This window comes from Notolepis coatsorum (assembly GCF_963971535.1).
Source record: "Notolepis coatsorum genome assembly, chromosome: 5".
Lineage (NCBI taxonomy): Eukaryota > Metazoa > Chordata > Actinopteri > Aulopiformes > Paralepididae > Notolepis > Notolepis coatsorum.
In genome coordinates, this window is record NC_140169.1 from 92,443,813 (window position 1) to 92,457,969 (window position 14,157).

The 14,157-nt window shown below is 44.5% G+C and overlaps 1 protein-coding gene across 1 annotated transcript in view; it reads left to right on the forward strand.

Moving 5' to 3' along the window:
• The window catches only part of gtf3c2 (general transcription factor IIIC, polypeptide 2, beta), a 141,854-nt gene extending 133,042 nt beyond the window's left edge, over positions 1-8,812 (forward strand). Inside the window, exon 22 of the mRNA XM_084314182.1 lies at positions 5,986-8,812. Within this exon, the coding sequence (XP_084170308.1) occupies positions 5,986-6,189 (204 nt within the window). The 3' untranslated portion in view covers positions 6,190-8,812. The remainder of the gene's footprint in view (positions 1-5,985) is intronic.
• The last annotated feature ends 5,345 nt before the right edge of the window (positions 8,813-14,157 follow it).

Below are 14,157 nucleotides of genomic sequence, written 5' to 3' on the forward strand. Positions count from 1 at the left end.
TCGGCTGAGCGCACCACTCTCTGTAGGGCCTTCTTGTCCTGTGCCGTGCTGTTTCCATACCAGGCAGTGATGTTTCCGGTCAGGATGCTCTCTACAGCTCCTGAGTAGAAGGACTGGAGTATCTTCCCCGATACTCTGAACTTCCTTACCTGTCTCAGGTGGTAGAGGCGCTGTTTCGCCTTCTTTACTACTGTGTCTATGTGTGTTGACCATGTCAGGTCCTCTGAGATGTGGACCCCCAGGTACTTAAAGCTGCTCACCCTGTCCACGGTAGCCCCGTTAATCATCAGTGGTGTGTGCGTCTCCTGCTGTCCTCTCCTATAATCCACGATCAGCTCCTTGGTTTTACCAATGTTCAGGAGCAGGCTGTTGTCCTGGCACCAGCGTTCCAGTACCTCAACCTCCTCCCGGTAGGCCTTCTCGTCGTTGTCCGAGATCAGCCCCACCACCACCGTGTCGTCTGCGAACTTCACTATGGAGTTGGAGCTGAACTTGGCCACACAATCGTGTGTGTAGAGTGAGTACAGCAGGGGGCTCAGAACACAGCCCTGGGGGGACCCGATGCTCAGGGTGATGGTGTTGGAGGTCTGACCCCCCACCCTGACCGCCTGGGGTCTTTCGCTCAGAAAGTCCAGTACCCAGGCACTCAGGGCGGAGCTCAGACCTAGCTCGATCAGCTTGTCCACCAGTCTGGTGGGGACTATGGTGTTGAACGCTGAGCTGTAGTCAATGAACAACAGTCTCACATAGCCCCCCTTCTGACGGTCAAGGTGCGAGAGGGTGCTGTGCAGTACCTGGTAGGCCGCGTCGTCGGTGGACCTGTTTGTCCTGTATGCAAATTGCATAGGGTCCATATCACTGGGGAGGGAGGCACAAATGTGGTCCTTGACCAGCCTCTCGAAACATTTCATGACCACAGAGGTGAGTGCCACCGGTCTGTAGTCATTTGGACATGTTGGGGAGGGTTTCTTCGGTACAGGGATGATGGTAGACATCTTGAAGCAGGCAGGGACCACTGACTCCGCCAGGGATTGATTAAATATGGCGGTGAACACTGGGGCCAGCTGGTTGGCACAGGACTTGAGTATGCGTCCTGTTATGCCATCTGGGCCAGCAGCCTTCCTGGTGTTCACCTGCATAAATGCTCTTCTCACACTGTGTTCCGACAACGAGAGAGCGTCCCCGCCCCCCCGCGGTTGCCCCCTCCACAACAGCCGGCGCGCCAGTGACGTCACTAGCCGGAGAGCCAGCAGCGCCACTGTCTACACCAAACCGAGCGTAGAAGATGTTGAGCTTGTCCGCGAGGGAGGCGTCATCGCTCCCCATTGAGGGGGTGCTGACTTTATAGTCAGTTATTGTCTTCAGTCCCTGCCATAATCCTCTTGTGTCGTTTTGTGCCATTTGTGTCTCCAGTTTGTCAGCATATGTCCTCTTAGCAAGTTTAACAGCCTTGCGTAGAGTATAGACTGAAGCCTTATACTCCTCCATGTTTCCTGACTCTCTACCCAGGTTGTAGGCGGTGGTACGAGAGTTCAGAGCTGCTCTAATAGTGCTATCCACCCACGGTTTCTGGTTTGGGAAAATCCGCACCGTTTTTCTGGGGACAATACCATCGGCTATTGTTGTAATGTAGCTCACCACTGTGTCTGCGAGCTCGCTGACGTCACTGGCGCTTCCTTTGAACATATCCCAATCAGTATCTGTAAACATGTCCTGGAGCGTGGCCTCTGATTCGTCGGTCATGGTAGAGACAGAGAGAGAGAGGCAGAGGTAGAACGAGCATGGGGAAGACTGAGAGAGGGAGATGCAGAGGTAGAACGAGCATGGTAGAGACAGAGAGAGAGGCAGAGGTAGAACGAGCATGGTAGAGACAGAGAGAGAGAGGCAGAGGTAGAACGAGCATGGTAGAGAGAGAGAGGCAGAGGTAGAACGAGCATGGTAGAGAGAGAGAGAGAGAGAGAGAGAGAGAGAGAGAGAGGCAGAACGAGCATGGTAGAAAGAGAGACACCAAGGTAGAGCGAGCATAGTAGAGACAGAGAGAGAGACTCAGAGGTAGAACAAAAATGGTAGAGACTGAGAGAGAGAGAGAGGCAGTGGTAGAACTAGCATGGTAGAAAGAGAGAGGTAGAACGAGCATGGTAGAGACAGAGAGCGAGGCAGAGGTAGAACGAGCATGGTAGAGATAGAGAGGCAGAGGTAGAACGAGCATGGTAGAGACTGAGAGAGAGAGATGCAAAGGTAGAACGAGCATGGTAGAGACAGACAGCGAGGCAGAGGTAGAACGAGCATGGTAGAGATAGAGAGGCAGAGGTAGAACGAGCATGGTAGAGATAGAGAGGCAGAGGTAGAACGAGCATGGTAGAGACAGAGAGAGAGAGGCAGAGGTAGAACGAGCATGGTAGAGACAGAGAGAGAGGCAGAGGTAGAACGAGCATGGTAGAGACAGAGAGAGAGAGGCAGAGGTAGAACGAGCATGGTAGAGACAGAGAGAGAGGCAGAGGTAGAACGAGCATGGTAGAAAGAGAGAGGTAGAACGAGCATGGTAGAGACAGAGAGCGAGGCAGAGGTAGAACGAGCATGGTAGAGATAGAGAGGCAGAGGTAGAACGAGCATGGTAGAGACTGAGAGAGAGAGATGCAAAGGTAGAACGAGCATGGTAGAGACAGAGAGCGAGGCAGAGGTAGAACGAGCATGGTAGAGATAGAGAGGCAGAGGTAGAACGAGCATGGTAGAGATAGAGAGGCAGAGGTAGAACGAGCATGGTAGAGACAGAGAGAGAGAGGCAGAGGTAGAACGAGCATGGTAGAGACAGAGAGAGAGGCAGAGGTAGAACGAGCATGGTAGAGACAGAGAGAGAGAGGCAGAGGTAGAACGAGCATGGTAGAGACAGAGAGAGAGGCAGAGGTAGAACGAGCATGGTAGAGACAGAGAGAGAGAGGCAGAGGTAGAACGAGCATTGTAGAGACAGAGAGAGAGAGGCAGAGGTAGAACGAGCATGGTAGAGATTGAGAGAGAGGCAGAGGTAGAACGAGCATGGTAGAGAGGTAGAGTGAGAGAGAGAGAGAGAGAGAGACAGAACGAGCATGGTAGAAAGAGAGAAACCAAGGTAGAGCGAGCATAGTAGAGACAGAGAGAGAGACTCAGAGGTAGAACAAGCATGGTAGAAAGGGAGAGGTAGAACGAGCATGGTAGAGACTAAGAGAGAGAGGCAGAGGTAGAATGAGCATGGTAGAGACAGAGAGATAGAGAGGCAGAGGTAGAACGAGCATGGTAGAGACAGAGAGAGAGGCAGAGGTAGAACGAGCATGGTAGAGACAGAGAGAGAGGCAGAGGTAGAACGAGCATGGTAGAGACAGAGAGAGAGGCAGAGGTAGAACGAGCATGGTAGAGATAGAGAGGCAGAGGTAGAACGAGCATGGTAGAGACAGAGAGAGAGGCAGAGGTAGAACGAGCATGGTAGAGACTGAGAGAGAGAGAGGCAGAGGTAGAACGAGCATGGTAGAGACAAAGAGAGAGAGGCAGAGGTAGAACGAGCATGGTAGAGACTGAGAGAGAGATGCAGAGGTAGAACGAGCATGGTAGAGACTGAGAGAGAGAGAGGCAGAGGTAGAACGAGCATGGTAGAGATTGAGAGAAAGGCAGAGGTAGAACGAGCATGGTAAAGAGAGAAAGAGAGGCAGAACGAGCATGGTAGAAAGAGAGACACCAAGGTATAGCGAGCATAGTAGAGACAGAGAGATAGACTCAGAGGTAGAACATGCATGGTAGAGACTGAGAGAGAGAGAGAGAGGCAGTGGTAGAACTAGCATGGTAGAAAGAGAGAGGTAGAACGAGCATGGTAGAGACTAAGAGAGAGAGAGAGAGGCAGTGGTAGAACTAGCATGGTAGAACTAGCATGGTAGAAAGAGAGGTAGAACGAGCATGGTAGAGACTAAGAGAGAGAGGCAGAGGTAGAACGAGCATGGTAGAGACGGAGAGAGGCAGAGGTAGAACGAGCATGGTAGAGACTGAGAGAGAGAGGCAGAGGTAGAATGAGCATGGTAGAGACAGAGAGAGAGGCAGAGGTAGAACGAGCATGGTAGAGAGAGAGAGATAGAGAGAGAGAGAGAGGTAGAACGAGCATGGTAGAGACTGAGAGAGAAAGAGGCGCAGAGGTAGAACAAGCATGGTAGAGACTGAGAGAGAAAGAGGCGCAGAGGTAGAACGAGCATGGTAGAGTGGATAATGGATGGGAGACAGAGGAGAGAGAATGGAAAATGAAAGAGAAGAGTGTTTCTGTCTCCTCTCCTCTCCTCTGATGCTATAAAACACAGAAAGTAATGATGTGTAAAATGGATTAAATGTCACCCTAGGTCTCTGAGGAAAGAGAGAGGTGGAGAGAGAGATAGAGAGGGGTGGGGGGATAGAGAGAGAATGACAGAAGAGAGATAGAGAGAGAAAGGAAGAGAGAATGACATGAGAGAGAGAGAGACAGAAGAGAAGAGGGATGGAGAGAGATAAAGAGGGATTGAGAGATATAGAGAATGGCAGAGGAAAGGAGGGATCGAGAGAATGACGCATTCAAATGACGAGGGATAGAGAGAGAAAATGTCAGGAGAGGAGAGATAGAGATGGATAGAGAGAATGACAGAGGAATGGAGAGAGAGAGAATGACAGAGGACAGATATAGAGAGAATGACAGTGGAGAGGAGGGATTGAGAGAGGAATAGAGAGAATGACAGGAGAGGGGAGATGGAGAGAGGAATAGAGAGAATGACAGGACATGAGAGATGGAGAGAGGAATAGAGAGAATGACAGGAGAGGAGAGATGGAGAGAATGACAGAGGAGAGATGGAGAGAGAATGACAGTGGAGAGGAGGGATGGAGAGAGGAATAGAGAGAATGACAGGAGAGGAGAGATGGAGAGAGAGAATAGAGAGGAGGAGAGATGGGGAGAGAGAATGGCAGAGGAGAGATGGAGAGGGATGGCCGTCTTCACAAAGAAAGAGACAGGACAGAGGGATGACGGTCTTCAAAAGGAAAGAGAGACAGGAGAGATGGCTGGCAGTCGTCATAAAGAGAGAGAGAGACAGGAGAGATGGATGATGGTCTTCATAAAGAAAGAGAGAGACAGGAGAGATGGATGATGGTCTTCATAAAGAAAGTGAGAGACAGGAGAGATGGATGGCAGTCTTCATAAAGAAAGAGAGAGACAGGAGAGATGGATGGCAGTCTTCATAAAGAAAGAGAGACAGGAGAGATGGATGGCAGTCTTCATAAAGAAAGAGAGACAGGAGAGATGGATGACGGTCTTCATAAAGAAAGAGAGGGAGAACAGCAGTTAAAGAGCAGGAGGAATTTATATTTTACACATTCTTCATTCACCAAAATTAGAGATATAGAAGTTGTGTCTATTATTTTCTTTACCATAGAATTCAAGGTAAATATCAGACCTCTTAAAAGCTGAAGATGTTCTGAATACTTTGACACTAAACCAACGTTTTTCTGTGAAAGACAAGTTAGTTTGAGACCTGACCAGCGATCTCACCGTGTTAACGATAGCGGCAGTGTAAAGGTCCCGCCCATTTAGGAGACAAGAACTGTTCCATTTTCATTAGCGCTGCTTTGAATGCGTTATCTTTCCTTAGTATACTGTAGTATCTTTGGTTGCTGCTTAAAAACATGGACATAAAGTGTGAGCTGCCACTAGAGGCATGGTCATGCTGAAAACTGAGTTGGGAGCATCTGCAGCTTTGTTGGCAACTCTACAGATCTCAGTGACCTGTGGCCATTGTGACATCATCATTAGAATGTTTCTTAGATGGTTCTCAAAGTTCTAATCACACAGGTGTGACCACATACCTCAAAGCGTTAACTTTCCCCATGCTCTGTCTCTCTCTCTCTCTCTCTCTCTCTCTCTCTCTCTCTCTCTCTCTCTCTCTCTCTCTCTCTCTCTCTCTCTCTCTCTCTCTCTCTCTCTCCGCCTTCTCCTCCCCCCTTCCTCAGATCCGTTTCAACCCCAATCTGAGCTGCCATTCCTGGTTGGCGTCTGGAGGTCAGGCGGGGCTGGTCAGGCTCCACTGCATCAGGGCGATGAACAGCCCCAACACTCAGAAGATGGTGAAGGAAAGCCAAGCCCAGTTCAACGCCATGTTCTCCCCAGAGGACAAGGATGTCTCCGCTGTCCAGTCCACTACACAGCAGCTATAGCAGGAGCTCAGCTTCACCTTGTGGAACCCTACACCTAGAAGCACGTGTTGGCGATATATCTAGAACTATGCGTTGGCGATATATCTAGAACCATGCGTTGGCGATATATCTAGAACCATGCGTTGACGATATATCTAGAACCATGCCTTGGCGATATTTCTAGAACCATGCGTTGGCGATATTTCTAGAACCATGCGTTGGCGATATTTCTAGAACCATGAGTTGACGATATATCTAGAACCATGCATTGGAGATATATCTAGAACCATGCGTTGGCGATATATCTAGAATCATGCATTAGCGATATATCTAGAACCATGCATTAGCGATATATCTAGAACCATGCATTAGCGATATATCTAGAACCATGCATTAGCGATATATCTAGAACCATGCATTAGCGATATATCTAGAATCATGCATTAGCGATATATCTAGAACCATGCTGTGGCGATATATCTAGAACCATGCTGTGGTGATATATCTAGAACCATGCATTAGCGATATATCTAGAACCATGCATTGGAGATATATCTAGAACCATGCGTTGGCGATATATCTAGAATCATGCATTAGCGATATATCTAGAACCATGCGTTGGCGATATATCTAGAATCATGCATTAGCGATATATCTAGAACCATGCTGTGGCGATATATCTAGAACCATGCTGTGGCGATATATCTAGAACCATGCTGTGGTGATATATCTAGAATCATGTGTTGGTGTTATGTCTCTTATCTTTAAAGGATAATTCTGGTTATTTTTAACCTAGACCCTACAGTAGTTTTCTATCATCCTGCATCATATCGATGGAACATAAATGCGTCAGTTGTTTGTCTGGGTACTGAGGTTCGGCTGCAGTTCAATCCACCGGCTCAACCACACAACAGAAGAATGTTAACCAAAAATACTAATTATGTAATTTCATAGTGAAAAAGTAAATAAATTAAAGACATGGCTGGTTCTGAGGACATGTTTGACTAATGTCCCATTGGATTAAATCACAGCCAGGAGAGGACATGTTTGATTGATGTCCTTGTTGGATTAAATCACAGCCAGGAGAGGACATGTTTGATTGATGTCCTTGTTGGATTAAATCACAGCCAGGAGAGGACATGTTTGATTGATGTTCTTGTTGGATTAAATCACAGCCAGGAGAGGACATGTTTGATTGATGTCCCGTTGGATTAAATCACATGACTGGTGATTCCAGATGAAAGAAGAATGTGGATTTTAAAGAACCTCAAATCGTAGGAAGGACTTTCTGCCGCCAGATGTTTTCGGGACATGTTGGCGCTTCCGACAAGAGGAGGGAGACTGGACCAAGGGTGCTACCTGCCGTTCAACTGGACAGACTCTGTGGACTCGTGAAGAATATAGAACATATACAAGATATGCAACAGGATCAGTCGTTCAGGAACGACCTCATTTACAGATGGACGCCTGTGTGGTTTTGAATGGGGTTAATGCTCAGGTTCCTAGCTCACAACCAAGAGGACCACGTACATGTTCAACTTAACGATGTACGATTCAGAAGCAGACGGGTTATATACATGTGTATATGATAGAGAAGAAGGAGGTTATATATATGTATATGGAGAAGAAGGTTATATATGTGTATATCATGGAGAAGAAGCGGGTTATATTATGTGTATATGATAGAGAAGAAGGATGTTATATATGTGTATAATTATGATAGAGGAGAAGGAGGTTATATATGTGTATATGATAGAGAAGGAGGTTATATATGTGTATATGATAGAGAAGGAGGTTATATATGTGTATATGATGGAGGAGAAGGAGGTTATATACATGTTTATGATAGAGGAGAAGGAGGTTATATATACACATGTTTATTCCAACCTTCCTATATAACCTTCCAACTCTGCCTCAAGACAAGTGTTCATGTCAAATATTATGTGGTTTCTAAAACTCGCATAACATACGTAGCCCAACTTTCCAATCATGGGGCACTCTGAAAGAGGGATGGAGTTGGGAGCCATCTGTCTTTCTTACAGGTACAAACTCAAGCATAATTACTCACGATAACGGCTTGATATGAACAAGAGGTTGTTTTGTGGTGGTTCTAACCACGGTGTCAATGTGGTGTTTATTTATAGCAAGACTGTTTGCTGCTTTGGTCAACGCCACAGACAATGCTGTTTTTATATCCTACATTTTTTTCCTTCATGTTTTTATAATATATAACTTATTTTGAGGAGAGGAAACTATTTTTGCTGCCATAGTTTTATAATGTTATTTTTTTTCTATATTTTATTCTGTATATATTGGGAAGAAATAATTCAGGTGAAAAATGCTGAGAATTACTTGAATGTTTTTATAGCTGCTGGTCTTCAGCCAACGGCGAATGTGGAGCACTTTGAACAAAATATCTTTCTGTTCACCTCTTTCATTCTGAAGCCATTCTTTCTTTGACCTATTCCTAATGTAATTTTTTACGAAGTGATGGTTCCAACCCGAAGCCTTCCTATATGTTTGGCCTTTTTTCACTTTCAGCTCACTTTCTTTTTGGATTTCACATTCAATATGTTATTGAGTTATTGAATTTCTGAATAGACTGTTGAGAGTGAAAGACACTTGAGTCAGCAACATCTTGATAACAAGCTTCATTTTATTAAAACAAGCTTTGATGACTCTTGTATCTGTGTATTTATTTACTGGGGACCATGCACAACAACAACAACAACAACAATATGGCTGTCTGATGACTGCAAAATAAGTCCTTTTCACAGCAGCCATTTTTGACTTATTGATTATTCTGTAACCATAGATATAGAATATAAATTATTCTGTAACCATAGATATAAAATATTGATTATTGATCAGTGACGTGTTTCATGGGAACCCAGCTACGAAGATTTTGGCCACTTACAGAGACCGTTTCACACATTCAGGAATCCGGAGGAGGATTTGTGTAAATCTGTTAGTACGACATTTTTACCAAGATATTTACAAAGGTACTTACGAACATGTTCGAGAATGAGGACGAATGTAATTAACCGCTTCCTTCCCTCCCAACCAACATTATGCATATGAAGTGGCACAGTCCCATAAGTCCAAGGTTATTTTGTATTGCACTGTCCCGAGTAAGTTACTGCCCACATTTCCTACTTGATTGTGGCACAAATACACATTTGTATCTTTTCAGTTCCCACTTGGGGGATCAGAAGCAGCTGTGTGAGCGTAGCAGCTCGTATTCTGTGCCTAATATATGTGAGGGATCTTCTATGATTTTTACGGGCCATTCTCAAACATTTGCAGTGTAACTGTTTGGTTGATGGATTTGCCGATTATCTTGGTGATTTTAATAAGGAGGCTCGCCACTCTGGATTTTGCCTGGACCGTGACGCTGTTCTACCAGACGATGATGCAGTATAATAACAGCATCATCATCTGGTACCTGCAGTAAAACAGGTTGAGGATGCTGCAGCTGGCACAGAAAGTACATACGCTGTTGCACTTAAGTGCAAACAGAATCGACATTTATACAACGGCATGCAAATTTCTCGATTCTGATTGGCTGAAACAGTCAAGTTACACGTGGGTATTTGTAATAACCAACGCTCTTGGTCCCAAGACCCGCCCACAGCCGAATTACTATCAATCCGCCATGCACGTTTTTAGAAGTGAAAGCAAGATGGCGGACACGCCGGACAGTAAACGTTACGAAAGGATAGTTGATATTAAAGCATTATACAACGGCATGCAAATTTCTCGATTCTGATTGGCTGAAACAGTCAATTTACACGTATGTATTTTTCATAATTCCACGCTCTTGGTCCCAGGACCCGCCCACAACCGAATTACTATCACTCCGCCGCGCGGCTTTTTAGGCAAATACAAGATGGCGGACAATAATCTTTAACAAATGGATATGTTGATAGCGTCATAACGACTAAATATAAACCGATTCTGTCACGGCGAATGTCTTAGTTCTTTAAACAATGTTGGATGATGTAATTGATATGTCATGAGTCATTGTGGAACAAAATAAAAATCGCGCGGATTGATTGATTAATTTGCAATATTATTTTTAAATTTTTCTTCTCCTTTCTATAGAAGCAACTGGGAAGTGCGCTGTTTTAAGTGAGGGTGGACTGAATGGATATGTTGATAGCGTCATAACGACTAAATGGAAAACGATTCTGTCACGGCGAATGTCTTAGTTGCTTAAACAATGTTGGATGATGTAATTGATGGGTCATGAGTCATTGTGGAACAAAATAAAAATCGTGTGGATTGATTGATTGATTAATTTGCTATTTTATTACTGTCCGCCTGGTTTCCAACTGGTTAAGTTTAGGCCCTCTTTCGAAGTTGGTTAAGGTTAGAGTTTGTCTTTAGAGCAGGGCGATGGACCACTAGCCCTGGTTCCAAACTCTAACCTTAACCAATTTCGAAAGAGGGCCTAAACTTAACCAGTTGGAAACAAGGCGGATAGTAATAAAATTAGCAATTAATTCAATAACCCACGCTCACTTAAAACAGCGCACCTCCCAGCTGCTTCTATAGAAAGTAGGTTTAAAAAAAAATTAAACTTTTTTTTCCCTGTAGGGCAAAGAAAACTTTTTTTTAATTTGTTTTACCAGTAGTTCCCAAAAAAGAGAAGTTGCCTCCATGTGGAAGCAGCTCGGAAGTGCATCCAACTGTTCTCAGTAAGACATCCAACAAACTAAGACATCCAACTGTCTCAACTAAGACATCCAACAAACTAAGACATCCAACTGTCTTTCAACTAGACATCCAACAAACTAAGACATCCAACTGTCTCTCAACTAAGACATCCAACAATTAAGCATTACATCATGCGCAAGAGTGGGTTGTGAGAATTAGACCATGCCTAGGGGTGGTCGTTAGGCCCGAGGTGCAGGCGAGGGTTGTTAGACCCACCTAGGCATGGTCTAATTCTCACAACCCACGACTGCACGTGGTGTAATGGCTTTTATACAACTGGTGCATTCATCCAACCTTATTGCTATACAATAAACACACATTAATTGAAGCTTTATTGAAAAAACCATCCGCCAGAAAAAGTAGTTCCCAAAACAACAAAAAAGAGAAGTTGCCTCCATGTGGAAGCAGCTCGGAAGTGCATCCAACTGTTCTCAGTAAGACATCCAACAAACTAACACATCCAACTGTCTCTCAACTAAGACATCCAACAAACTAAGACATCCAACTGTCTTTCAACTAGACATCCAACTGTCTTTCAACTAGACATCCAACAAACTAAGACATCCAACTGTCTTTCAACTAGACATCCAACAAACTAAGACATCCAACTGTCTTTCAACTAGACATCCAACAAACTAACACATTCAACTTTTCTTTTCTTTTTTAACCTACTTTCTATAGAACTTCATTCTTAGATGCTTCTATAGAAAGTAGGTAAAACAACAACAAAAAAGTTGTCCGCCATCCTGCTTTAATTCCTAAAACCACGAACGCGCATTGATAGTGATGTGGGCGGGTCCTGGGACCAAGAGCGTTGGGTTATGAAAAATACCCATGTGTAAGTTGACTTTCAGCCAATCAGAATCGAGAAATTTGCATGCCGTTGTATAATTTCTTTTAAACACTGAGAACAAGTGAGTTACTATCACACCACTGCACCAGCCGGTTTACACTGTCCAGGTACGTTGGAGTGTCCCTTTCATAGATCTGTAGGGCCAGTAGTACCGTGTCATCTGAGAACTTGATCATGTAATTGTTGCTGGTTGAGCTGATAGCCCTGTGGTGTAGAGAGGATGGACAGCAGCAGGGAGCTCACACAGCATTGTGTTGCTCCACAGTTTGTCACAGGGGAGGAAAGAGTGCTATTGATCTTAACCAGCTGGGCTCTGTCACTGTTTCCAGGTGTTTGTTTGAGGATGAGGTGGGAGAGGGTAGCAATGGCGTCCTCTGTACTGCGTCCATTTCTATAAGCAAACTGGAACGGGTCCAGTCTCCTCTCCACTGATGAGAACGGGTCCAGTCTCCTCTCCACTGATGAGAACAGGTCCAGTCTCCTCTCCACTGATGAGAACAGGTCCAGTCTCCTCTCCACTGATTTCGTGTTTTATGCAAAACAGTTTTTTAATTGTTGTTCTATCAACACCAATGTTGTCGGACAGCATAAGGAGCTTGAGACACACAGAGTTTTTATATTAATAAACGGTATGGCTGCTGTCAACCGACCAACTTCAACGAAGCACGTCTTAGCATAGAATTGGCCATAAGTCTTCAATGATTTATTCAATCATTATATCAGTAGATATGTAGGGTGAAGGTATGATCATGAGGACAAAACCAAACCATAAAAAATAGATTTAACATTTAATTTCATGCATAATGCATGAAAATGTACAAAACGGTGCATACAGGTCCAGTCCTATGCCAATCTGCATCCAACCCATCAGACCAAAACAAAAACATTTAAACAAAGTGCAATCTCATCTCAATAGGGCTCTTTTGCCTAGAGGTCAGTCTTTGACGACATTACAGATTCTACCTTTAAACTTGCTTCTGTAGAATCTTTAATATAATAGATAGATGGATGGAAACCATGAAACCATGCTTATTTGCAACATTATCAAAATGATTTAATAAAAAAAATTACAAAATTATAATCTTGGGTGCACTGAAAGAAATAACCTCAATAACATATGAAAGGCCCTATCTATCCATTCAAGTTGTATGTGTCATGTCTATCCATTCAAGTTGTATGTAAGCATTATCTATCCATTCAAGTTCTATGTCGTGTCTATCTATTCAAGTTCTATGTGAGCATTATCTATCCATTCAAGTTCTATGTGTCGTGTCTATCCATTCATTACATTTACATTTAGTCATTTAGCTGACGCTTTTATCCAAGTTCTGTACGACAAGTCAGCAGGAAGGGCACAACTCTATCAGCTGAGTAACAATGTTCATCAAAGTGTTGCGTGTTACAGTGTAGGTTAGTGTGAGGATTGGCCCATTCCCCGCCACACGCTTCTTCAAGGTACTGTGATGATTGGTCCATTCCCCGCCACACGCTTCAGGAGCGATTACCAATTTCCATCTCGCACCTGTTGTAGTTTGTAATTAGCGCTCCAGAGGCTTCATATACTCGGGCCTTCTATCAATCGTTCTCGGGTCGTTTTGGATTACTACTGCTATTGCCTGTTCCCCCCCGTTGTTGTGCCTCGTCTACTTCTTCTCCAGGACGTCTTTGGAAGTCGCCGCTGGTGTATATCTCGATCATCCGTTGGAGCTGTGCCTCGTTGCCCGCTTTACGCCTTTGCGCTTTGGTGAGTTTTTGGAAACAAACCTTTTGGATGATCTGTTTTTTGTGTGTTGGATAACACTGAAGAAATACCGTTTTTGTTTTGTACTGGACTCAGCTAATTTGTGTGTTAGGATAACACTGAAGAAATACCGTTTTTGTTTTGTACTGGACTCTGCTAACTTGTGTGTTGATACACCGAAGATCAAGTCACTTGTGATTTATACTGGACTCAGCTAAGGAGGACTGAACTGCACTGCCTCTGTGTACAGTTGGATTGATTATTGACCACTCTCTCTCTCTCTCCGTTTCCTCCCCGAGTTGGATCCGGGAGTATCTGCAGAGCCGCAGAGGTAGTGGCGCCTACGCCGATTCCCCACCTCTAAACCGGGAGGATCTGCAGAGCCGCAGACAACTCTGCCGAAAGCATTCTCCTTTTTGTTAATTCTGATTTGTTATTTGGCTCATTTTTGATTCTGTAATAAATACGCCCTAGTGTTTGGCTAACTCTGAACTACCTGTCTGTGCCGTGCTGTTGGGGTCGGTTTCAAACCATAACAGTTAGTTTATTAGGATAAGTGCATGACAGTAAGGTTAGTTAGGGTTAGATTATTATTATAATTTTTTTTTCCAGATAATGGTTGAAGAAGTGCGTCTTTAGTCGACGGCGAAAGATTGGATGGGTTTCGGCTGTCCTA